Source organism: Oncorhynchus masou, chromosome 22 (assembly GCF_036934945.1).
Source record: "Oncorhynchus masou masou isolate Uvic2021 chromosome 22, UVic_Omas_1.1, whole genome shotgun sequence".
NCBI lineage: Eukaryota > Metazoa > Chordata > Actinopteri > Salmoniformes > Salmonidae > Oncorhynchus > Oncorhynchus masou.
The window spans coordinates 59,552,370-59,577,912 of record NC_088233.1 but is presented as its reverse complement, the minus strand read 5'-3'; the positions used below and the strand labels follow the sequence as shown (position 1 = coordinate 59,577,912).

Here is a 25,543-nt window from a genome sequence, read left to right as displayed (position 1 = left end):
GAAGCCCTCCTGTTCTCCACTCGTTACCTGTATAAAAGACACCTGTCCACACACTCAATCAAACAGACTCCAACCTCTCCACAATGGCCAAGACCAGAGAGCTGTGTAAGGGCACCAGGGTAAAATTGTAGACCTGCACAAGGCTGGGATGGAATACAGGACAATAGACAAGCAGCTTGGTGATAAGGCAACAACTGTTGGCGCAATTATAAGAAAATGGAAGAAGTTCAAGATGATGGTCAATCACCCTGGGTCTGGGGCTCCATGCAAGATCTCACCTCGTGGGGCATCAATGATCATGAGGAAGGTGAGGGATCAGCCCAGAACTACACGTCAGGACCTGGTCAATGACCTGAAGAGAGCTGGGACCACAGTCTCAAAGAAAACCATTAGTAACACACTACGCCGCCATGGATTAAAATCCTGCAGCACACGCAGGGTCCCGCTGCTCAAGCCAGGGCATGTCCAGGCCCGTCTGAAGTTTGCCAATGACCATCTGGATGATCCAGAGGAGGAATGGGAGAAGGTCATGTGGTCTGAAGAGACAAAAATAGAGCTTTTTGGTCTAAACTCCACTCACCGTGTTTGGAGGAAGAAGAAGGATGAGTACAACCCCAAGAACACCATCCCAACTGTGAAGGCTGGAGGTGGAAACTTCATTCTTTGGGGATGTTTTTCTGCAAAGTGGACAGGACGACTGCACCGTATTGAGGGGAGGATGGACGGGGCAATGTATCGCGATATCTTGGCCAACAACCTCCTTCCCCCAGTAAGAGCATTGAAGATGGGTCGTGGCTGGGTCTTCCAGCATGACAACGACCCGAAACGCACAGCCAGGGCAACTAAGAAGTGGCTCCGTAAGAAGCATCTCAAGGTCCTGGAGTGGCCAAGTCAGTCTCCAGACCTGAACCCAATAGAAAATCTTTGGAGGGAGCTGAAAGTCCGTATTGCCCAGCGACAGCCCCGAAACCTGAAGGATCTGGAGAAGGTCTGTATTGGAGGAGTGGGCCAAAATCCCTGCTGCAGTGTGTGGAAACCTGGTCAAGAACTACAGGAAACGTATGATCTCTGTAATTGCAAACAAAGGTTTCTGTACCAAATAGTAAGTTCTGCTTTATCAAATACTTATATCTTGCAATAAAATGCAAATTAATTACTTAAAAATCATACAATGTGATTTTCTGGATTTCACAGTTGAAGTGTACCTGTGACAAAAATTACAGACCTCTACATGCTTTGTAAGTAGGAATACCTGCAAAATTGGCAGTGTATCAAATACTTGTTCTCCCCACTGTATATTTCAAGTAAAGTACTCTCTGGACAGAGAGATTTAGATCTCTAGATTTAGCAAGTTACCTCTTTGTTTTTCTTTGGAGGTGTCTTGACTTCCAGGGACTGGTGAATCATCAACAAGGGAATCATCTTTCTCCTCTTCTGTCTGGTATTTTGTCTTTCCCATCTCCTCCTTGAAGCTTTTCTCTTCCTCATCTTCTTCATCACCACCTCTGTCTTCATCATAATCTTCTTCATCCTCTGTGGAATCTTTTTCCTGAGTGGAGAAAATAAATTGTTCAGGCTCTGTTAACTGCAAAAAGCACCTTTTCGATGATGATTAGTTTATAATATTGGTTTGTGTTTGAAGGAATCAAAAGAAAAAATTGAACTCCATGCCTAAAGCCTAGTTGTTGTTCTATAACTCACCACCTATAACTCTTACCCATTTGATAGGCAGATTGATGCCTTTGACTGGGTCTTCATTGTCTCTAACCTCTAACGTTGCCCTTTCAATGTACTCTGGCTCGTCCTCGAAGGGCGAATCAACATCAACATCATCAATGTCTGTTTGAGGCAATTCTTCCTCTTGATCTGAAAATCCATCGCTCATGTCAGACTCATGCTGCTGAACAGCAGCGACATAAGTACGGTCTTTGCTGTGGGTACTCTGTAGCTCCACATCATCCTTCTCAGGTTTGTCCTCATGAGTTTCACCAGGGTCATTCTGGTCAATAGTCTCCTGGTCAAGTCCACCTTGTCCGTCAGAGATTTCATCTATATCCTCTATTGGAGTGTGAGCAGCATTTATGGCATCAGGCATTGGGTCATCCTCGGAATCAAGGTCTGAGGCAGCCTCGTCTTCACTTGAAGTATTTCCAGACATTTTACGAGTCTCAAGACTATGTTTTATTGGTGTCACTGGAAGTCTACCCGATTTCACATCGTAGTTCTCACCAATGCTCTCAATGTCCTCTTCTCCTAGAATTTCTTGTGTGTTATCAGAATCGTTTCCCTCATCAGGAACTTTGATAGTACCACTGGAAAAATCATATTGCAGTTTTTGGTATTGGCTGTCAGGGTCTTCGCTTCTCTCTTTGTCTTTGTCACTCATAGCAGATGACAAGGGACAGGATAATGCCATCTCTTTTTCATCCTGCCAATCATCAATCATTGACACAGGAACTGACTCATCTGACTCAACATCCTTTTGGGGTTGAGAGAGATCCAGTTCATCAGCCCCTTTACTTAACATCTTATTTGCAGTAGTCGGTCTGGATAATGCACTTGAAGACCTGGATATTGGTGATCGCGAGTCTCTTGGCTTCAACTTCTGCTCATCTGCACTCTCAGGCCTGGATATAGGTGATCGTGAATCTCTTGATGTCAACTTCCCCTCATTTGTAATGGCAGGCCTAGATACTTTACTCGTAGGCCTTGATATTGGTGATAGCAAGTCTCTTGATGTCAACCTCTGCTCATTTGCACTCAGAGGCCTGGATATTAGTGATAGCAAATCTCTTGGAGTTGAAGGCCCTCTCTCCAAATTGTCCATGTCCTTTATCTCTCTTCTGGGGGACCATGGAGGGCTTGTCCATTTACGAGGAGAGTTCTCATCTGTCTTGTGTTGAATGGGAGCAATGGCTTCTTTGGGTTCAGGAGACCCTGTAGCTGCTACATCCCTATTCCCATAGTAATCATCATCCGAACCATCATCATCATACATATTTTTATCCTCAACTTGTTCACCAGTTCCTGGTAAATCATCATCAAATGATTCTTTAATGGCAGCCTTTTTCTCTCCTGGTTCTGGAGACTCTGCAGGAGAGGCATCGTCATTTGGCATCTCCTCAAATTCATCTACCACATCTTCGTCTTCCCATGAATCATCAGAACACTGTTGGTCCTCGGCCCGGATTCTTGGTGATGCGACACTCAGGCTTGGTGACAACTTACCTGCCTCTACTGAAACATGAACCTCTAAACATCCATCTCTAATGTGTGAGGCACCTTTTTTGACATTGTCATCTGATGAAGAATTCCAGAAGGACTTGGGTTCATCTACCTTTGGTTTTAGTGAGATGCACTTTGGTGATATTTGCACGGGGGATGTCGATGGTTCTAGTTGGAAATCTGATATTAGATCTTCTCCTTCAAGATGGGGAATCTCATCAATTATCTCATCTTCTCTAGTTGTTGAGGCACCATCGACTTTATCATTTTCATCTGATGTGGAATCCCATGAGGATTTGCATTTATCTACCTTTGATTGAACGCAATCCTCATTTAGCTCATCATAATCATCTTTAGTGGATGAGGGGCCATTGTCTTTGTCATTTTCATCTGAATGGGAATACCATGAGGATTTGCATTTATCTACCTTTGGTTTAGCAATGTCATCATCATCTTTGGAATCAAAGGAATCGTCTGAAGAACTTGGCCTATGCATTTCACCATGAGAAACTGTGCTCGTGTTTTTTGGCTCCCCAAGAGTTGAGGTATGATCTAAAGCTTCTCTGATATCTTCATCATCAGCAATAAGCTTTGCTTCATCACTCCAGTAGTCTGCAGGTGCATCTTCATCACCAAGCCCTTCTTCATCATCATCATCATCAAAATCATCTAAGTTTCTCTGTAATGGAAGAACTCCTGTGCTGTGTGGGGGAGTCTTGGGCACCGCCGGAAAACCTGGCTCTGGAACAAACGTATGATCTGATGTCCCATTTAGCTCATAACCTAAACTGTCCTCTTCATCTGAAAACCTGGACTCCACCCTGATGGCTGACACCACACAGTCCTCCTCTACATCTAGAGTTGCTGGGATACCATAGTTTGATGTTCCAAATAGAATCTCAGGAACCATTCTCTCATTGGCTTGGTGCTCCGCATTGAAAACCTTCTTAGGAGCCCCCATCTCTCCAGCTGTATCGACATGTTCTGAATCAGCTACTACAGTATCAGAGACCTTAATACCGGGAATAGTTTGATCATCCTCATCAACAATATCAACAGCTTCAGCACTGGACGTTTTGGGCACTTCCTCTGCTCCAATTCCTTCTGCCTTGACCGAAGTTGCAGCAACGTCACACTCTTCCTCCTCTTCGCCTTCCTGCTCTTCTTCATAGTCATCTTCAGCATCCTCATCTTCCTCCTCCTCATCATCTTCCTCCTCCTCGTAATCTTCATCGTCTTCATCATCATCTTCGTCCTCCTCTTCATCATCATCCTCATTATCTCCCTCAGGGCTTTCCTCAGGTGAGTCTCTAACTCTCGCCTGACTACCAGACGGCTGCTCGGAGTGCAGCTCACTCCCCTGAGTCTCCTCCAGCTCCGTTCCGTCGCCTTCTGCTTGTAAATGTGTTAATGGATGAGTAAAAGGAGAAAAGAGAGAGAATAGAGAGAAGGGTGTCACACAGAAGCTCAAGTTAACACAGTGTTAGCTACACTACATTACCTTTCTGGAACTCTGGAGACAGGTAGAGATCATCTGGGCAGGTTTGGAGGTAAAGGAGGCAGAGGGTGAGGGGGAGACTAGGTGCTGGGGGGCACTGCTGGGTGGGAAAGCCTTGGGGAGGGATGGGTATCTCTGGACTTGGTTCTCGCTCTCACGCTTGGCCTCAGGGCCGCTCCATGGCTTTTCGAGATCGGTTACAGCTACAGGGCAGGGGTGATAAGTTACTACACAGCCACAGACTAACAGAGGGTTACTAATAAGTGAACAAACTTAAATTATTACCGTCATTCTTTCCCTTTTTGGAGGCATTCATCAGATTCTTTAGGTTTAGCTTTGGATGTTTCTGTAAGATACAAGGAAAATCATACAGCTTGTCAAACTCAAAATGAATCAACAGATGGTTGTGTAAATAATGGATTCATCATAAAGACCTTTTGGGTTATATCCAATTCGTCCTCTTCATCTGAGGATGGCCAAGAATCGTCTGCCGCACTTTTTGACGCCCTAAAATGTAAGTCAATTTGATGCAGAGAAGTAATGAGGTTCATGGTTGTGCAAATGTACTTACTATATCAGAGAAGATGTAGCCTGTTCCCCCATCCTGACCACTGCGCTTGATACAGAATGTAAGCTCGCGAGATAAGGATTGTCATTGATCATTGCTTACCGACTTATTGACTCCGTTTGCGAATTGTCTTCAACATCTGCAACACGGTAAGCCAAATTAGTATTGTCAAGGATCACTTCTAGGTATGATAACATTTAAAATCAGCTGATGATCACAAATAACAAAAGACATACATCTACAGCTTCACCACTGCAGATTTTCACACCCTAACTATCTTAAATGAAAAAAAGCCCCGGGAGAAAAGCTCACTACAAAACACTGCAATCAATTGTATAGAACAACAAGCTCAGATGTCTATCCTCGTTGGGATCAAGAAGGCCAACACTAGCTGAACACAAATTAGTCAGTTAAATACCAAAGTTAGACCTTAGATAGAAGATACTTTACTTTAATCTCTGAAATTACACAATGCTTTACAAGTTTGTCTGATCTTGTTGTGCTATTTTCACTGCTGGCAATACCTCTCCCTCCTTCACTCGCTCCTTGCTCTAGATCCAGCCAAGTGGTATTGCATGAGGGGTAAATGAAACAATCGAGGTGAATGAATAATATTAACATGGAAATGAACATGAAAAATTGCACATTGCCTTAACCTGTTACAGAAGACTATACATACAGTAACTTACATTTGCATTATAGTCATTAGTAAACAACACACATAAATCAATGTAACATTATGAGATGAAATGGAATCCTTTATGTACCATCTTTGTCCGTTGCTGGTCCCCCCAGAGAGAAGCCTGCTTCTTCGGAAGGGCTGCACAACATGGAAGCTCGCTTCTTTTTGGCAGGGGCGTGGGCGGGAGATGGCATGGACTTCCTCTTGGTGCCATGCTCAATAATGAGATGGGAACAACTGAAACAAGGATGACACAGGATTGGAAATGCATCTGTTAAATAAACTTTATTGATCCCCAAAGAGGAAATTGGATTTGTCACCAGCATAAGTCACAAAAAGAACAAAACATAATCACAGGCATACATCAGAACAAGGAGAAAATATGGCTGGTGGAACAAGAATATAAAATCTGTTAACTGTGCTAAACAACTAAGAAAAGACAACGGGCAACAAATAAAATGTTATTTGCCACATGCAACGAATACTTACAAGGCTTTAACCAACAATGCAGTTCAAGAAACAGTTACATTAACTAAATAAACTAAAGTAAAAAATAAATAATCTAAAAGTAACAAACTTACATATCAATAATGACCCTCTATAAAAAGTTTATGTGCAGGCCTATAGGTTAGTCGTGGTCATTTGTAAAGTGACTATGCATAGATAATAAACAGCGAGTAGCAGCAGTGTAAAAACTAAGGGGGGGGGGTGTCAATGTAAATAGTCCGGGCGGCCATTTGATTAACTGTTTAGCTGTCTTATGGCTTGGGGGTAGAAACTGTTGAGGAGCCTTTTGGTCCTAGACTTGGCGCTCTGGTACCGTTTGCTGAGCGGTGGTAGAGAGAACAGTCTATGACTAGGGTGGCTGGAGTCTTTGGCAAATTTTAGGGCCTTCCTCCGACACCACCTAGTATATAGGTCCTGGATGTCAGAAAGCTTGGTCCAAGTGATGTACTGGGCCGTACGCACTACCCTCTGTAGTGCCTTATGGTCAGATGCCGAGAACTTGCCATACCAGGCGGTGATGCAACCATACCAGCCAGTGATGCTCTTGATGGTGCAGCTGTCAAACTTTTTGAGGATCTGGGGACCCATGCCAAATCATCTCAGTCTCCTGATGGGGAAAAGGTGTTGTCGTGCCATCTTCACAACTGTCTTTGTGTGTTTGGACCATGACAGTTTGTTGGTGATGTGGACACCAAGGAACTTGAAACTATCGACCTGCTCCAATTCAGCCCCGTCGATGAGAATGGGGGCCTGTTCCGCCCTCCTTTTCCTATAGTCCACCTTCAGCTCCTTTGTGTTGCTCACATTGAGGGATAGGTTGTTGTCCTGGCATCACCCGGCCAGGTCTCTGACCTTCTCCCTATAGGCCATCTCATCGTTGTCGGTGATCAGACCAAACCACTGTTGTGTCGTCAGCAAACTTAATGATGGTCTTGGAGTCGTGCTTGGCCACGCAATCATGGGTGAACAGGGAGTATATTCAGACATAATACTCAGACATAATTTTAGTGTTTTCTATCGAAATCTACCAATTATATGCATATCCTAGCTTCTGGGCCTTCTGGCAGTTTACTTTGGGCACAAGTCATCCGGATGAGAAAATAGTGCCCCCTAACCTTTGGAAGTTTTAAAGCAGCAAAGGGGGGGACCAACTCCATATAAATGCCCATGCTTTTGGAACAAGATGTTTGACAAGCAGGGATCCACATACTGCTGACCATGTAGAGTACATAGTGCATTTGGAAAGTATTCAGACCCCTAGACGTTTTACACAATATTCCTTGACTTATTCCAAAAACTATTATCCCCCCCCCCTTCAATTTACACACAATCTCCCACAATGACAAAGCAAAAACAGGTTAAGCCATTTTAGAAAATTGATTAAATATAAAAAACTTAAAAATATCACTTTGACATAAGTATTCAGACTCTTTACTCTGTACTTTGTTGAAGCACCTTTGGCAGTGAAGAGTCTTGAGTCATCTTGGGTATGACGCAACAAGCTTGGCACACCTGTATTCGGGGAGTTTCTCCTATTCTTCTCTGCAGATCCAATCAAGCTCTATCAGGTTGGATGGGGAGTGTCGCTGCACAGCTATATTCAGGTGTCTACAGAGATGTTCGATCTGGTTCAAGTCCGGGCTCTGGCTGGCCACTCAAGGACATTCAGAGACTTCTTCCGAAGCCACTCTGCAGTGTCTTGGCTATGTGCTTAGGGTTGTTGTTCCTGTTGGTAGGTGAACCTCCACCCCAGTCTGAGCGCTCTGGAGCAGGTTTTCATCAAGGATCCCTCTGTACATTGTTCCGTTCATCTTTGCCTCGATCCTAACTAGTCTCCTAGTCCCTGCCTCTGAAAAACATCCCCACAGCATTATGCTGCCACCACCATGCTTCACCGTAGGGATGGTGCCAGGTTTCCTCCAGACGTGACGCTTGGCATATTAGTCCGGTGTAAATCTGTCCTTTGGTCTGACGAATCCTAATTTTAGATTTTAGATTTTTTTGCTTCCAACCGCTGTCTTTGTGAGACGCAGAGTAGGTGAATGTATGATTTCTGCATGTGTGGTTCCCACCGTGAAGCATGGAGGAGGTGGTGTGATGGTGCTTTGCTGGTAACACGGTCTGTGATTTTTTTTTAATTCAAGGCACACTTAACCAGCACGGCTAACACAGAATTCTGCAGCGATACACCATCCCATCTGGTTTGCGCTTAGTGGGACTATCTTTTGTTTTTCAACAGGACAATGACCCAACACACCTCCAGATGACCTGGCCTCTACAATCACCCGACCTTAACTCAATTGTGATGGTTTGGGATGAGTGGGACCACGGAGTGAAGGAAAAGCAGCCAACAAGTGCTCAGCATATATGTGGGAACTTCAAGACTGTTGAAGTTAAATGCCAGGTAAATGCCAAGAGTGTGCAAAGCTGTCATCAAGGCAAAAGGTGGCTACTTTTTAGAATCTCAAATATAAAATATATTTTGATTTGTTTAAGACTTTTTTGGTTACTACATGATTCCATGTCTAAGGAATTGACCGTTTGAGTACTTACGCGTGGTGTCCATTCATCACAGCATAGTCATCGGACGACCATCCATTATTGTCCTTTAAGGTGATGTCTGCATCATACTGCAGGAGTAGCCGCACCATACTGATTTGTCCATTGCAAGCAGCGATCATCAATGGGGACCTAAAGGTGGCATAAGATGAAGGTTGAATAAACATGCACATATTGGTCTGTGCATTCTCCAATATCAGAATCAAGTATTCCAAAATTCCATTCCCTTTCTTGAAGTAACCTAATTACAGATATGGCAAAAGCTAAGTAATGGAACCCTTGCCGTCACCTAATAATGTGTGTCAGACCACAGATTACATAAAGGCAGGGAAGAAAGAAGGAAGAGTTGCCATGGTGCCCTAGGGGGCAGCCGAGCTGGGCTGTTAAGAGCTAGCAAATGTTATTATATTTAGTGTTTTTATGTTCAATTATTTTTCTGCAAGCTATTGGTAGACAGATAGAGATCAAGTAAATCTGGGATCTGTTATTTTCAATAGCAGCAGGAAATGTATTAGAGCTATTGGACTGCTAAGATAACTGCATTGGCAAAGCAAGCAACTTTCATTTGAACATACTGTCTTTGGGGAGCTCATGCCGGGGATTTCTTCCGAGGTGTCGGGAAGCTTGGACAGACTGGACTCGTGCTGAATCGTGGCGCTGTAATGGAAGCATGCTACACCGGGACTGGGAGACCATTCAGCCACTGGAGATCACTTGGGAAGGTTTAGAGTAATGACTGATCCGACTCGACTCAGTGAGGATGGCAAGACAATGGCGAAATGTGCAAGGTAATGCGGAGCCAGGCTACTTGCAAGTCGTTGCAACCAAAACGGATTGGACAGTGAATGATGCTGGCTGGCTAGTACTGCCATCTATTCCCAAGGACAGCAACCATTGTCATCTGGAGGACTATACAAATGTGTTATGTTTTGCAGTTAAATTATTTTGGCTGTGACTTTTACTGCAATTTAGCTTTTAGCAGTGAATGTGTAACATGTTTGAAGTTTGGCCAAATGTATTTAGGTTGCTGACAAGTCTTTAAAATCGAGCACACAGCCATGCAATCTCCATAGAGAAACATTGGCAGTAGAATGGCCTTACTGAAAAGCTCTGACTTTCAACGTGGCACCGTCATTGTACAGCACCTTTCCAACAAGTCAGTTTGTCAAATTTCTGCCTTGTTAGTGCTGCCCCGGTCAGCTGTAAGTGTTATTGTGAAGTGGAAAGGTCTAGGAGCAACAACAGCTAAGCCACGAAGTGGTAGGCCACACAACCTCACAGAACAGGACTGCCGAATGCAGAAGCGCGTAGCTTTTAGAAATTGTCTGTCCTCGGGCTGCAACACTCTCTACCGAGTTCCAAACTGCCTCTGGAAGCTATGTAAGCACAATAACTGTTTGTCGAAAACTTGATGAAATTGGCTTCCATGCATAAGATCACCATGGGCAATGCCAAGCCTCGGCTGGAGGAGTGTAAAGCTCACCACCATTGGAGCAGTGGAAACGCATTTTCTGGAGTGATGAATCACGCATCACCATCTGGCAGTCCGACAGAAAAATCTTGGTTTGGCGGATGTTAGGAGAAAGCTACCTGCCCAAATGCATAATGCCAACAGTAAAGTTTGGAGGTGGAATAATGGTCTGGGGCTGTTTTTCATAGTGCCAGTGAAGGCGAATCTTAACGCTACAGCATACAATGACATTCTAGACAAATCTATGCTTCCAACTCTTTGGCAACAGTTTGGGGAAGGCCCTTTCCTGCTTCAGGATGCCCCCCGTTTCGTTCACAAGAGAGGTCCATACAGAAATGGTTTGTTGAGATCAGTGTGGAAGAACTTGACTGGCCTGCACAAAGTCCTAACGTCAACCCCATCGAACACCTTTGGGATTAATTGGAACAGCGACTGCGAGCCAGGCTTAATGGCCCAACATCAGTGCCAGACCTCACTAATGCTTGTGGCTGAATGGAAGCAAGGCACCACAGCAATGTTCCAACATCTAGTGGAAAGCCTTCCCAGAAGAGGAGGCTGTTATAGCAGCAAAAGGGGGGACCAACTCCATATTGACATTGATTTTGGAATGAGATGTTCGACGAGCAGGTGTCCACCTACTTTTACATTTAACTTCTTTGGGTCATCCTCGACAAATGCTTAAATGCATTGTATCCACATTGTGGTTGTGTTTTTAAAAATGGGTCAAATAATGAATTTCTTTGATATAATTTATTTGTTTACTATTCAACCAGATCTCTCCATCTCAGGAAAATGGATTTGATCTTTAAAAGCATCACACAAACCCACCTGTGTCCCTGGTCCTTAGTGTTGACGTCGGCCCCCTCCTTGAGGAGGAACTCGGCCATCTCGGCATGATTCTCCTTCACTGCCATAGTCAGAGGGGAGTAACCCTCCTGCAAGATCATCCAAACATGCATTGTCAAATATCTTGTATATCCACATAGCTTAGTCATGTTTGTACCACAGTACCAGCTCTCCTACACTCAGCTTCATCCTCTTTCTCTATCAACCTATGAGTCAGGATTACTCTTCAGCAATCGGGGGCCTTGTTAAAGATCTCTCTCTCGGACCAGTGCCTGAGCAGTTACAGTCCAGAGTGGTGCTCGAGGATCTGTGAGCAACAAATTGACTCATCTGTTGGAGTGGGTTGGTGTAAGCCAGGGGTGTCAAACTCAAATCCTGCAGGGCCGTGTCCTGTGTGTCTTCTGGTTTTTATTATTTCCTTTAAAATGTGTCCAAAATTAAGATCTAGACAACCAGATGAGGGGAATTCCTAACTAGTAGATTAAGTACAGGGGAGGCACGAAAACCCGCAGATGCTCAGCCCTAAAATAACTGAGTTTGGCACTTCTGGTGTAACCAATAGGGAGACAATTCAACCTGGCCTATCATAGTGCAAAATGGAGCTACCACCATATTGCTCCTACTACAAGTTGGAGCTACCACCATATTGCCACTTATGGACCCACGGCTCACCTTGTTCTGAGCGTTGACATTGGCCTCGTGCTCCAGCAGCAGCATAGCGGTGGAGAAGGCAGGTATACAGGAGGCCAGGTGCAGGGCCGTGTTGCCGTTGATGTCCACCAGATTAGGTTCGGCATCATGCTCCAGCAGCGTGGCCACGCAGCGTTCCTGCTGGCACTGCACTGCCTGCCAGGGGTACGGAGGAGAGGAACATTAAGATAGAAATATGTTATGCACAAAAAACATCACTCTGACATATTAGGAATCACATCAGTTCCATTCATGACATTTCTATCTGCAACAATTCACAACGTTTGCCATTGCAAGAGTTTTGCAAAATGTAAAGGTAGATGGACAAGTTGAAGATTATAGTGATACTAATTTATCAAATTGCAGCTGCCACTACCACTCTTCGAGGGAAGCAAAAATTAAAGAGAAAACTTTACAGATGTTAACTATATTGTTGATGATGCATTCGCTCTATGGATATATGACATTCTGGTGAGCAAGGCTTTATCAGTATTGTAGAGCATCAAGTAAGGACAGAAGAGAAGCTGCATGTATCTAATTATAAATAAATTGACAAACAAATTGCCTAACAAATAGTGCTGCTCAGTATACCGAAACGTTGGTACTTTCTCGATACCAGGATATTAAAAACTGTTCAGTACTAGAATTTGTTACTTCAGTCAAATGTGTCTCACAGATCACGCCTGTCTATCAGCTCAGCCGACCCTTTATTATAGTAAGCACCGTGCCTGCTCCACTTAATCATTGCTAGCTTGCAATGGGAGTCTGGGCTGCATCATCTTAACATCTTTGTAGCATGAGTGGGAGGCTAATACACTTGTGACACAGCATGTAAAAATGTTGAAACCTGTTACTGTTCAAAAAACAACGTCCATACAGGCTAGAACACTTTACAATTTAGGAAGATACATAGATATACGCATAGATAATAACAGAGAGTAGCGGCAGCGTAAAGGGGGGGGGGGGGTAGTCTAGGTAGCCATTTGCTTAGCTGTTCAGGAGTATTATGGCTTGGGGGTAGAAGCCTTTTAGAAACCTCTCGGACCTAGACTTGGCGCTCTCGGACCTAGACTCCGGTGCCGCTTGCCGTGCAGTAGCAGAGACTAGGGTGGCTGGAGTCTTTGGCAAATTTTAGGGCCTTCCTCCAACACCGTCTGGTATAGAGGTCCTGGATGGCAGGAAGCTTGGCCCCAGTGATGTACTGGGCAGTACGCACTACCCTCTGTAGTGCCTTGAGGTCAGAGGCCAAGCAGGTGCCATAGCAGGCAGTGATGCAACCAGTCAGGATGCTCTCGATGGTGCACCTTTTGAGGGTCTGAGAACCCATGCCAAATCTTTTCAGTCTCCTGAGGGCGAATAGGTTTTGTGCCCTCTTCACGACTGTCTTGGTGTGCTTGGACCATGATAATTTGCTGGTGATGTGGACCCTAAAGAACTTGAAGCTCTCAATCTGCTCTACTACAGCCCTGTCAATGAGAATGGGGGTGTGCACGGGCCTCCTTTTCCTGTAGTCCACAATCATCTCCTTTATCTTGATCACGTTGAGGGAAAGGCTGTTGTCCTGGCACCACACGGTCAGGTCTCTGACCACCTCCCTTTTTAGTCCATTAAAATAACATCAAATTGATCAGAAATACAGTGTAGACATTGCTAATGCTGTAAATGACTATTGGAGCTGGAAACAGCAGATTTTTTTATGGAATATCTACATGGGTGTACAGAGGCCCATGATCAGCCACCATCATTCCTGTGTTCCAATGGCACGTTGTGTTAGTTAATCCAAGTTTATCATTTTGATAGGCTAATACATCGTTAGAAAACCCTTTTGCAATTATGTTAGCACAGCTGATAACTGTTGTCCTGATTAAAGAAGCAATAAAACTGGCCTTCTTTAGACTAGTTGAGCATCAGCATTTGTGGGTTCGATTACAGGCTCAAAATGGCCAGAAACAAAGACCTTTGTTCTGAAACTCATTAGTCTATTCCTGTTCTGAGAAATTAAGGCTATTCCATGCAAGAAATTGCCAAGAAACTGAAGACCTCATATAACGCTGTGTTACAGAGCAAACTGGCTCTAACCAGAATAGAAAGAGGAGTGGGAGGCCCCAGTGCACAACTGAACAAGAGGACAAGTATATTAGAGTGTCTAATTTGAGAAACAGATGCCTCACAAGTCCTCAACTGGTAGCTCCATTAAATAGTACACGTAAAACACCAGTCTCAACATCAACAGTGAAGAGTGAAGAAGCGACTCCGGGATGTTCCTCTGTCATGTGTCTGTGTTCTTTTGCCCATCTTAATCTTTTATTTTTATTGGCCAGTCTGAGATATGGCTTTTTCTTTGCAAATCTGCCTAGAAGGCCAGCATCCCGGGGTCGCCTCTTCACTGTTGACATTGAGACTGGTGCTTTGCGGGTAAAATGATGAACTTGGATTAGCTAACCCAACATGTCATTGGAACACAGGTGAGATGGTTGCTGATAAATGGGCCTCTTCACGCCTACGTAGATATTCCATTAAAAATGCAGTTTCCAGCAACAAGTCAATTACAACATTAGCAAAGTCTCCACCGTATGTCTGATCGCTTTAATGTTATTTTAATGGACAAAAAAATGTGTTTCTATTTAAAAAACAAGAACATTTCTAAGTGACCTCAAACTTTTGAACGGTAGTGTACATTCCCACAGAATGATGCTGTCACCACCATGCTTCACCGTAGGGATGGTGACAGGTCTCCTCCAGACTTGATTCTTGGAATTCAGGCCAAAGAGTTCAATCTCGGTTTCATCAGACCAGAGAAAATTGTTTCTCATGGTCTGAGAGTCTTTAGGTGCCTTTTGGCAAACTCCCAACGGGCTGTCATGTGCCTTTTACTGAGGAGTGGCTTCCGTCTGGCAACTCTACCTTAAAGGCCTGATTAGTGGAGTGCTGCAGAGATGGTTGTCCTTCTGGAAGGTTCTCCCATCTCCACAGAAGAACTCTAGAGCTTTGTCAGAGTGACCAACGTGTTCTTGGTCACCTCCCTCTCCCCTGATTGCGCAGTTTGACCAGGCAGCCAGCTTTAAGAAGAGTCTTGGTTGTTTCAAACATCTTCCATTTAAGAATGATGGAGGCCACAGTGATCTTGAGAGCCTTCAATGCTCCAGTTATTTTTTGGTACCCTTCCCCAGATCTGTGCCTCAACACAATCCTGTCTCTGAGCGCTACGGACAATTCCTTCAACAATATGGCTTGGTTTTTGCTCTAACATGTACTGTCAACTAGAGGTTGACCAATAACGATTTTTCAACGCTGATGCCGATTATTGGAGGACCAAAAAAAGCAGATTCTGGTTAAAATCTGTCTATTTTTGTTTATATATATGTATATTTGTAATTAATGACATTAATGACTCAATGAACACTTATTTTAACTTAATATAATACATTAAATAGATTTATATTTGTCTTAAATAAATAATGAAACATGTTCAATTTGGTTTAAATAATGCAAAAACAAAGTGTTGGAGAAGAAAGTAAAAGTGCAATATTTGCATGTAAGAAAGCTAACGTTTAAGTTCCTTGCTCAGAACATGAGAACATATGAAAGTTGGTGGTTCCTTTTAACATGAGTCTTCAATATTCCCAGGTAAGAAGATAAATGATAGTTATTATAGGAATTATAGGACTTTTTCTCTCTATACCATTTGTATTTCATATACCTTTGACTATTGGATGTTCGTATAAGCACTCTAGTATTGCCAGCCTAATCTCTGGAGTTGATAGGCTTGAAGTCATAAACAGCGCTGTGCTTCAAGCATTGCGTAAAGCTGCTGGCAAACGGAGGAAAGTGCTGTTTGAATGAATGCTTACGAGCCTGCTGCTGCCTACCACCGCTCAGTCAGACTGCTCTATTAAATATCAAATCATAGACTTAATTATAATAAACACACAAAAATACGAGCCTTAGGTAATTAATATGGTCATATCCGGAAACTATCATTTAGAAAACAAAATGTTCATTCTTTCAGTGAAATACGGAGCCGTTCCGTATTCTATCGAACAGGTGGTAACCCTAAGTCTAAATATTGCTGTTACATTGCACAACCTTCAATGTTATATCATAATTATGTAAAAATCTTGCAAACTAATTACAGTCTTTGTTTAGAAGAAATGGTCTTCACACAAGTTGACAATGAGCTAGGTGACCCAAACTGCTGCATATACCCTGACTCTGCTTACACTGAACGCAATAGAAGTGACACAGTTTCAGGCACCGCAGTGATTATATGCAACGCAGGACAAGCTAGTTAAACTAGTAATATCAACCATGTGTAGTTAACTAGTGATTATGTTAAGATTGATAGTTTTTTTATAAGATAAGTTCAATGCTAGCTTGCAACTTACCATGGCTCCTTGCTGCCTGCACTCACGTAACAGGTGGTCAGCCTGCCATGCAGTCTCCTCGTGGATTGCAATATAAATCGGACATAATCGGCATCCAGAAATGCTGATTACCGATTGTTATGAAATCTTGAAATAGGCCATTCCGATTTGGCCTTCTGACACCGTCATGTATAGGTCCTGGATGCAGCAAGATTGGCCCTAGTGATGTACTGGGCCGTACGCACTACCCTCTGTAGAACCTTGCGGTCGGAAGCCGAACAGTTGCCATACCAAGAGGTAATGCAACCAGTAAGGATGCTCTCAATGGTGCAGCTGTAGAACTTTTTGAGGATCTGGGGACCCATGCCAGATCATATCAGTCTCTTGAAGTGGAATAGGAGTTGTCGTGCCCTTTTCAACTGTCTTGGTGTGTTTGGACCATGATAGTTTGTTAGTTATGTGGACGGCAAGGAACTTTAAGCTCTCGACCCGTTCCACTACTGCCCCATCGATGTGAATGGGGCCGTGCTTGGCACCCTTTTCCTGTAGTCCACGATAAGCTCTTTAGTCTTGCTCATGTTGTTGGAGAGGTCATAGTCCTGACACCACACTGCAAAATCTCTGACCACCTCCATGTAGGCTGTTTCACTATTGTTGGTGATTAGGCCTACCACCAATGTGTTGTCAGCAAACTTAATGATGGTGTTTGGTGTCGTGCCTGGCCATGCAGTCGTGGGTGAACAGGGAGTACAGGAGGGGACTGAAAACGCACCCCTGGGGGGCTTCAGTGTTGAGGATCAGTGTAGTAGATGTGTAGTTGCCTACCCTTACCACCTGGGGGCGGCCCGTCAGGAAGTCCAGGATCCAGTTGCAGAGGGAGGTGTTAAGTCCCAGGATCCTTAGCTAGGTGATGAGCTATGAGGGTACTATGGTGTTGAACGCTGAGCTGTTGTCAATTAATACCACTCTCATATCTCAAAACACTTCATGGCTATAGATGTGAGTGCTACGGGTCTGTAGTCATTTAGGCAGGTTGTGTTCGTGGGCACAGGGACTATGTTAGTCTGCTTGAAACATGTTGGTATTAGTCTCTGTCAGGGACAGGTCACAAATGTCAGTGAAGACACCTGCCAGTTGGTCAGCACATGCCTGGAGCTCATGTCATGGTAATCCAACTGGCCCCGCAGCCTTGAGTATGCTGACCTGTTTAAAAGTCTTACTCATGTCGGCTACGAAGAGAATGATCACACAGTCTTCCGGAACAGCTGATGCTCTCATGCATGCCTCAATGTTGCTTGCCTCGAAGAGAGCATAGAAGTGATTTAGCTCATCTGGTAGGCTCGGGTCACTGGGCAGCTCACGGCTGTGCTTCCCTTTGTTGTCTGTAATAGTTAGCAAGCCCTGCCACATAAGACAAGCGTCGGAGCTTTGTAGTACGATTCAATCGTAGCCCTGTATTGATGCTTTGCCTGTTTGATGGTTCGTCAGAGGGCATAGCACTATTTCTTATAAGCTTCCGGGTTAGAGTCCCGCACCTTGAAAGCGGCAGTTCTACCCTTCAGCACAGTGTGAATGTTGCCTGTAGTCCATGGCTTCTGGTATGTACGTACAGTCGCTGTGGGGACGACATCCTCAATGCACTTATTTATAAAGCCAGTGACTGATGTGGTGTACTCCTCAATGCCATCGGAAGAATCCCGGAACATGTTCCAGTCTGTGATAGCAAAACAGTCCTGCAGTTTAGCATCTGCTTAACCTGACCACTTTTTTTATAGACTCACTGGTGCTTCTCACGAGTCACTGGTGCGTCCTACTTTAATTGTTGCTTGGAAGCAGGAATCAGGAGGATAGATTTGTGGTCGGATTTACAAAATGGAGGGCGAGGGAGAGCTTTGTACGCGTCTGTGTGTGTGGAGTACATGAGACCTAGAATTTCTCGCTCTCCGGTTTTGCACATTTATTAACATGTTGAAAGAAATTAGGTATTACTGATTTAAGTTTCCCTGCATTAAAAAGTCTCCAGACACTAGGAGCGCAGCCTCTGGGTGAGCGGTTTCCTGTTTTCTTATTTCCTTAAACAACTGACTGAGTGCGGTCTTAGTGCCAGCATCCGTCTGTGGTGGTAATTAAACAGCCACGAAAAGTAAAGCTGAAAACTCTAGGCAAGTAGTGTGGTCTGCAATTTATCATAAGAAACTCTACTTCAGGCGAGCAAAATCTAGAGACTTCCGTAGATTTCGTGCACCAGCCGTTGTTTATGAATATGCACAGACCGCCCCACCTCCTCTGCACCGGCAAGATAGAACGGCACACTCCGGTAAGACAATATCCCACTAGCTGAATATCCATGTCATAATTCAGCCACGATTCCATGAAACATAAGATATTACAGTTTTTGATGTCCCATTGGTAGAATATTCATGATCGTATCTCGTCTGATTTATTGTCCAATGATTGCACGTTGGCGAGTAATATTGACAGTAATGGCAGCATTCCCACTCACTTTCTGCGGTTCCTAACGAGGCACCCCGCTCTGTGTTTTCTATACCTGCGTCTATTCCTCTTGCAAATAACTGGGATGTTGGCATTGTCGGGTGTTCGGAGAATGCCCTGTGCGTCCTGCTTGTTGAAGAAAAAAATATTTGTCTAATCCGAGGTGAGTGATCGCTTTTCTGATATCCAGAAGCTATTTTTTGCCGTAAGTTACGGTTGCAGAAACATTATGTACAAAATAAGTTACAAATATTACTGTATCACAATTCAAATGGGTCTGTCTCCTAGAGATGAACGTACTTTAGTGCGAAAAGTGCAAATCAATCCCAGAACAACAGCAAACAACCTTGTGAAGATGCTGGAGGAAACAGGTACAAAATGATCTATATCCACAGTAAAACGAGTCCTAGATCAACATACCCTGAAAGGCCGCTCAGCAAAGAAGAAGCCACTGCTCCAAAACCGCCATAAAAAAGCCAGACTAAAGTTTGCAACTGCACATGGGGACAAAGATCGTACTTTTTGAGGAATGTCCTCTGGTCTGATGAAACAAAAATAGAACTGTTTGGCCATAATGACCATCGTTATGTTTGGAGGGAAAAGGGGGAGGCTTGCAAGCCGAAGAACACCATCCCAACCGTGAAGCACGAGGGTGGCAGCATCATATTGTGGGGGTGCTTTTCTGCAGGAGGGACTGGTGCACTTCACAAAAAAAGAAGGCATCATGAGGAAGGAAAATTAAGTGGATATATTGAAGCAACATCAGACAGGAAGTTAAAGCTTGGTCGCAAATGGGTCTTCCAAATGGACAATGACCCCAAGCATTCTTGAACTTGTTCTCAACTTGCCTACCTGGTTAAATAAAGGTGAAATAAAACTAAATAAATACAATTCTTCCAAAGTTGTGGCAAAATGGCTTGAGGACATCAAAGTCAAGGTATTGGAGTGGCCATCACAAAGCCATGACCTGAGTCCTGTAGAAAATTTGTGGGCAGAACTGAAAAAGCGTGTGCGAGCAAGGAGGCCTACAACCTGACTCAGTTACACCTGCTATATCAGGAGGAATGGGCCAAAATTCACTAAAGTTATTGTGGGAAGCGTGTGGAAGATTACCCGAAACTTTTGACCCAAGTTAAACAATTTAAAGGCAACGCTACCAAATACTGAGCAAACTTCTGACCCACTGGGAATGTGATGAAAGAAATAAAAGCTAAAATAAATCTCTACTATTATTCTGACATTTCATATTCTTAAAATAAAGTGGTGATCCTAACTGACCTAAGGGAATTTTTACTAGGATTAAATGTCAGGAATTGTGATAAACTGAGTTTAAATGCATTTTGCTATGGTGTATGCAAACTTCCGAATTCAACTGTATATACAGTATTATTTTCTGCAGTATTTAGTCAATGCCACTCCGACATTGATCACCCTAATATTTACATATTTCTAAATTCCATTATTTTAAATCTAAATTTCTGTATTGTTGTGTGTTGTTAGATACTACTGCACTTTTGGAGCTTGGGAACACAAGCATTTCACTACACCTGCAATTACATCTGCTAAATATGTGTATGTGACAAATCAAATTTGATGTAAGTCATAACTGTAACTCGGCCACTCAGGAACATTCACTGTCTTCTTGGTAAGCAACCCCAGTGTAGACTTGGCTTTTTAGGTTATTGTCCTGCTGAAAGGTGAACTCATCTCCCAATGTCTGTTGGAAAGCAGACATTCAGGTTTTCCTCTAGGATTTTGCCTGTGCTTAGTTCCATTCCGTTTCTTTTTTATCCTGAAAAACTCTATAGTCCTGAACAATTACATGAACACGCACAAAATGATACTGCCACCCCTTTAAAAATATGGAGAGCGGTACTCATTAATGTGCTGTATTGGATTTGCCCCAAACATTATACTATGTATTTAGGACATAAAGTGAATTGCTTTGCCACATTTGTTTTACCTTGCTGCAAACAGGATGCATGTTTTGGAATATTTATATTCTGTACAGGCTTCCTTCTTTTCACTTTGTCAATTAGTTAGCATTGTGGAGTAACTATAATGTTGTTGATCCATCCTCAGTTCTCTCCCACCACAGCCATTAAACTCTCTAACTGTTTTAAAAAGTCACCATTGGCCTCATGGTGAAATTCATGGGAGGTTTCCTTCCTCTCCGGCAACTGAGTTAGGAAGGACACCTGTATCTTTGTAGTGACTCAATTTTAAATTAAACAAAATGTGGAACAAGTCAACAGGTGTGAATACTTTCTGAGCGCACTGTATCTAAATGCATATCAAATTGTGCTTGAAAGGAAAGATTCACTTCCCAGTGTCACCTAATGAATACCACCCAGGTGTAAATGTATATGGAAGACTCACAGGTAATACATAAGAATTAGGCTACACATAAGCCTATCATCTCAGCAACATGTCTAAATTGAGATGGCCAATCAACTATCATATTCCATCCTCAAATCCTTTTGAAAATGATGGATAATTTCACCCACTGACAAAGCAAAAATAGGACACAGTACCTTCATCAACGGGGATCTATTTTGATTGTCGCATAGGTTGAGCTTGGCTTTGCTCTCAACCAGGAACTGGACCACGTCTGTATGTCCATTGGCACAGGCAATGTGAAGTGCTGTTCTGAAATGTGAACAAGGGTGACATAAGTGGCAATCAATCCTTTGGCCCTCCATTTCAAGTCATTGCATCACAATTTCCAGTTGCACTGGTGCGAGCTGCACATTCTACCTGGTCCCCATCAAATCAAAACAACTTATTATTAAGAGGATAAAACCTTGAATTTGTTCAACAGTAAAGTGCATTATGATTCCTGTAATAAAAGTGTCTGTCCTGCCACTGTGCATGCCTGTTTCGTTGTCCCTCACACTCTCTCTCCCCCTTCGTGATTGCATAACATTTCAAAATGTAATTCGAGGGGGAAAAAACTACTTTGGAAGCAACTAAAAGTCCATATTAAAAAGGAGGGTCTCAGCTTTGTGTAGGTATAAATATATTGAGCTCAAACCACACTGATTTACAATTGAGATATTTGATATGGCTTTCAAATACGAAATTGCACATCGGCAATCGGAGTGTACTAGGTCTTATTGCAAAGTTTTTTTTTAGGATATTACATGGCTACTAGCAGTTTATAATTTTATAATTTAACTAGTCAAGTAAGAACAAATTATTATTTACAATGACAGAAGGCAAAAGGTCGCCTGCGTGGACGGGGGCTGGGATTAAAAATATAGGACAAAACACACATCTCGACAAGAGACACCACAACACTACATAAAGAGAGTAGTAAGAGTAAGTATTATATTTAGAGTAAACAATCTAGCTAATGTGTTGTTTCCACTTCCTAAAGTGGTGAATTAGCACCAATTGAATTAGGCGTATAAATATTATTAGTGCACATAAAGATGAAGGAAAATAAATATATTTAACCCAAACAAATCTGAAAATTCTGGAGCCCAATTTTGACCATAAAATAAAAACAGCCTAATTGTCAACCCAAAATTCAAGACAATCACTGGATTAGGTTGCATATTAAACCATTTTGAATCATGCACTTCTGCTTGGACATGATATTCAATACATAAATAAATCTCAAAAGTCTATTACACTTCTTAATAAAGCATTATGAATGACTATAATGACTTTATAAGATGACTAAAATGTATTATATTGTGCGACGCTGCAGATTTTTTACTTTTTGGTGTGCCACCAAAATTTGGGCTGGTGCCACCAACTGAAAAAGTAGGGGGAAATGTTAAGTTTGGAGCCCTGCAAAAGCCACAAAATGTTATCACTCCAGCTTGATTTGTAGCTTCACTTAGGCTACACCACACATACACACAACTGTTCAAAAGTTTGGGGTCAATTAGAAATGTGCTTGTTTTTGAAAGAAACGCACACAAAAAAGTCCATTAAAATGACAAAAAACGTCACTCTATTCTTGCTCTGAGAAATTAAAGCTATTCCATGCAAGAAATTGCAAAGAAACTGAAGATCTCGTACAGCTTTGTGTTCTCCTCCCTTCACAGAACAGCGCAAGCTGGCTCTAACCAGAATAGAAAGAGGAGTGGGAGGCCCCGGTGCACAACTGAGCAAGAGGACAAGTACGTTAGTGTTTAGTTTGAGAAACAGATGCCTCAAGTCCTCAACTGGCAGCGCCATTAAATAGTACCCACAAAACACCAGTCTCAACGTCAACAGTGAAGAGGCGACTCCGGGATGCTGGCCTACTAGGCAGAGTTCCTCTGTCCAGTGTGTGTTCTTTTGCCCGTTTGTCAAAGTTATTTTTATTGGCCAGTCTGAGATACAGCTTTATCTTTGCAACTCTGCCTAGAAGGCCAGCATCCCGGAGTCGCCTCTTCACTTTTGATGTTTTAATATTTGAGATTCTTTAAAGTAGCCACCCTTTGCCTTGATGACAGTTTTGCACACTCAATGTAGAAGCAACAGTACATTTTCATATTTTGGCCATCATACTTTGATTTGGTTTTATTCAAATATCATCCAATTTCATGAAAAACATGATTTTGACTGTTCATGACCTTTAAAATGTCAAAAATTGCATATAAAGGATAAACTGTGCTACAAGCACAGGGACATGGATAGAAGTATCCTAAAGTTTAAGGACAGTGACAGAAAGGGTTTTCTAAAGCTAGCCAACTAAAATAGGGTGGCAGTATGAGTAAGTAGTCTAAGTAGCCTCATCCGGTATCTGTGGCGCAAAGTACCTTGATCCACAAGTGCACCCCCTGCCCTGGAAAGAACGGTAGTCTATCACAGGTTGGTAGAGACTGGAGAAGTCATACTCCAACACTTGTCACACATACAGTACATAACACAAGGACTGTCTAAGTACAGACCTCAGAAAGTAACAGTGGCAATACCAGCTACTAACTGGTAATAGTCTCATCTTTCATACCTGTTCTCCTTATCAAGCTGATTGATGTCATTCTTCTTGGCCAGATGCTTCAGTTTGGCCAAGTCACCCCCATAAGCAGCCTTGTGTACCTTTCCAAGGTCCTTCTCCTTCAAGTCATAGCCCACAGACAGCACACTCCCAGTGTCTGAGGTGTTAGGTGAGAATCCTTTCTTTTTCTTGGTGAAGTTGAATATCTTCTTCATTGTATATGGTGGATGCCCAGATCACAGTTAGCAGACTGCATTGCCTTTGGTCTTCACTACCTGACACTGAGGTGCCGCTGGAGGATCACCACAGCATGCGTCTTTCCCATCCCTAAAAATAAAGCACAGCAAATCGGATTAAGTCGTGTCTAAGTCGAGAGAAGGTTGCTGCTGCACCATCGCCGTTGCAAAGACTGAGACGAGGAACTCGCATTAAACGTAGTGTATATAGCTACAGTACATTTCGGATCCATTAGCAGCTAAAAAGCCATGGCGATTTTTGGTGCATGGGTTATCATTAATAGGTCACCATATTGGTCTTCAGATTATGCTTATTCGTATACGATTGACAGGAGATCGTAGTACACATTGGCCATGACAAATAATGTACTGCTAAAATAATACGATAATGGCATCATGCATAACAACACAGTTGATATATTCTATAACCAAGGCTAGCTAGCTAACGTTAGCTAACAGCTGGCTATAAGATTGTGGTTACACACGCTCACACACATTGACAGATCAAGCATATAGATCCGTCCTTACCTTGACTAGTGACTTTAGCAGAATGCCAAAACACCAATATTAATATAACATGTTTCAACCGGCATTAAGCCATATTAACAGAGCATGGCTTGCAGGAAGATAATTCACTAGAACCGATGTTATTTTGGATGGCTCACTCGCTCACTGTCATTACAGTCAGGAAGAAACGTTGATCCAGTCTGTTACCAAGGCGGCTACCCACAAATATCAGTAACAAGTATCAGAAAACAAATAACGTTACGTTCAAATTCTAATATTATTGTTCATTTCATATGAGCAAATATTATATAACTAGCCATTTCAAGTCGATTCATACAGTTAACCCATAACATATTCAATCAAGTAAAAACCGATTCACATTTTTTTTCCTGGAGTCTAAAGAAGCAATTCAGATGACTCGTTAACTATGCAAACTATCATTAACGTGTTAGTAAACCGTAATCGCAGCCAACGTCGTCACCTCCCAAACGTGAAGCAACCGCGACTTTTAAATTTGTAACAGTCAGCACAGGCAAAGCAAAAAAAATGTTAGATTAATCCGGTAGTTGGTCCCAAACTAAATCACTAAATTGCATTATTGTTTTGCGCTAATAAGGTAGCTAAACAACCTACAATTAACAAGCTAACGTTAGCTAGTTCCGACAGAGAAGTGACTGTAAAAATGTAACGTTATGTCTACAGTAGCTTGCTAGACAGTTTCTGGTTAGCTAATGTGTATTTAGTTAGCAGACTGCCCTGCGCGCTATCTTGGCTGTCGCATGGTAGCTATAATTAATTTTACTACAAAATGTACATGCAGAAAATAGGTCTAATTTAAATAGTTAGCTAGCTGATAGAAACAAAATGACCTGTTGATCGCTCCTGCTGCCAGCTGCTTCTTCTTCGGGATCGGGTTGGCGGACCGCAGCCAACTGAAAGTTGCATACAACGCCACCTACTG

At 42.9% G+C, this 25,543-nt stretch overlaps 1 protein-coding gene across 1 annotated transcript in view; it reads right to left on the bottom strand.

Annotated features, from left to right (window-relative positions):
* The window catches only part of si:ch211-272n13.3 (ankyrin repeat domain-containing protein 26), a 99,392-nt gene extending 74,081 nt beyond the window's left edge, over positions 1 to 25,311 (bottom strand). Inside the window, exons 1-13 of the mRNA XM_064930643.1 lie at positions 24,604 to 25,311; positions 23,852 to 24,166; positions 21,438 to 21,552; positions 12,029 to 12,202; positions 11,339 to 11,445; positions 9,034 to 9,171; positions 6,059 to 6,210; positions 5,816 to 5,842; positions 5,394 to 5,430; positions 5,158 to 5,230; positions 5,009 to 5,069; positions 4,727 to 4,926; positions 1,357 to 1,549 (exon numbers count right to left, since the gene is read on the bottom strand). Coding sequence (XP_064786715.1) covers positions 1,357 to 1,549; positions 4,727 to 4,926; positions 5,009 to 5,069; positions 5,158 to 5,230; positions 5,394 to 5,430; positions 5,816 to 5,842; positions 6,059 to 6,210; positions 9,034 to 9,171; positions 11,339 to 11,445; positions 12,029 to 12,202; positions 21,438 to 21,552; positions 23,852 to 24,054 — 1,480 coding nt within the window. The 5' untranslated portion in view covers positions 24,055 to 24,166; positions 24,604 to 25,311. The remainder of the gene's footprint in view (positions 1 to 1,356; positions 1,550 to 4,726; positions 4,927 to 5,008; positions 5,070 to 5,157; positions 5,231 to 5,393; positions 5,431 to 5,815; positions 5,843 to 6,058; positions 6,211 to 9,033; positions 9,172 to 11,338; positions 11,446 to 12,028; positions 12,203 to 21,437; positions 21,553 to 23,851; positions 24,167 to 24,603) is intronic.
* Between the last annotated feature and the right edge of the window lie 232 nt (positions 25,312 to 25,543).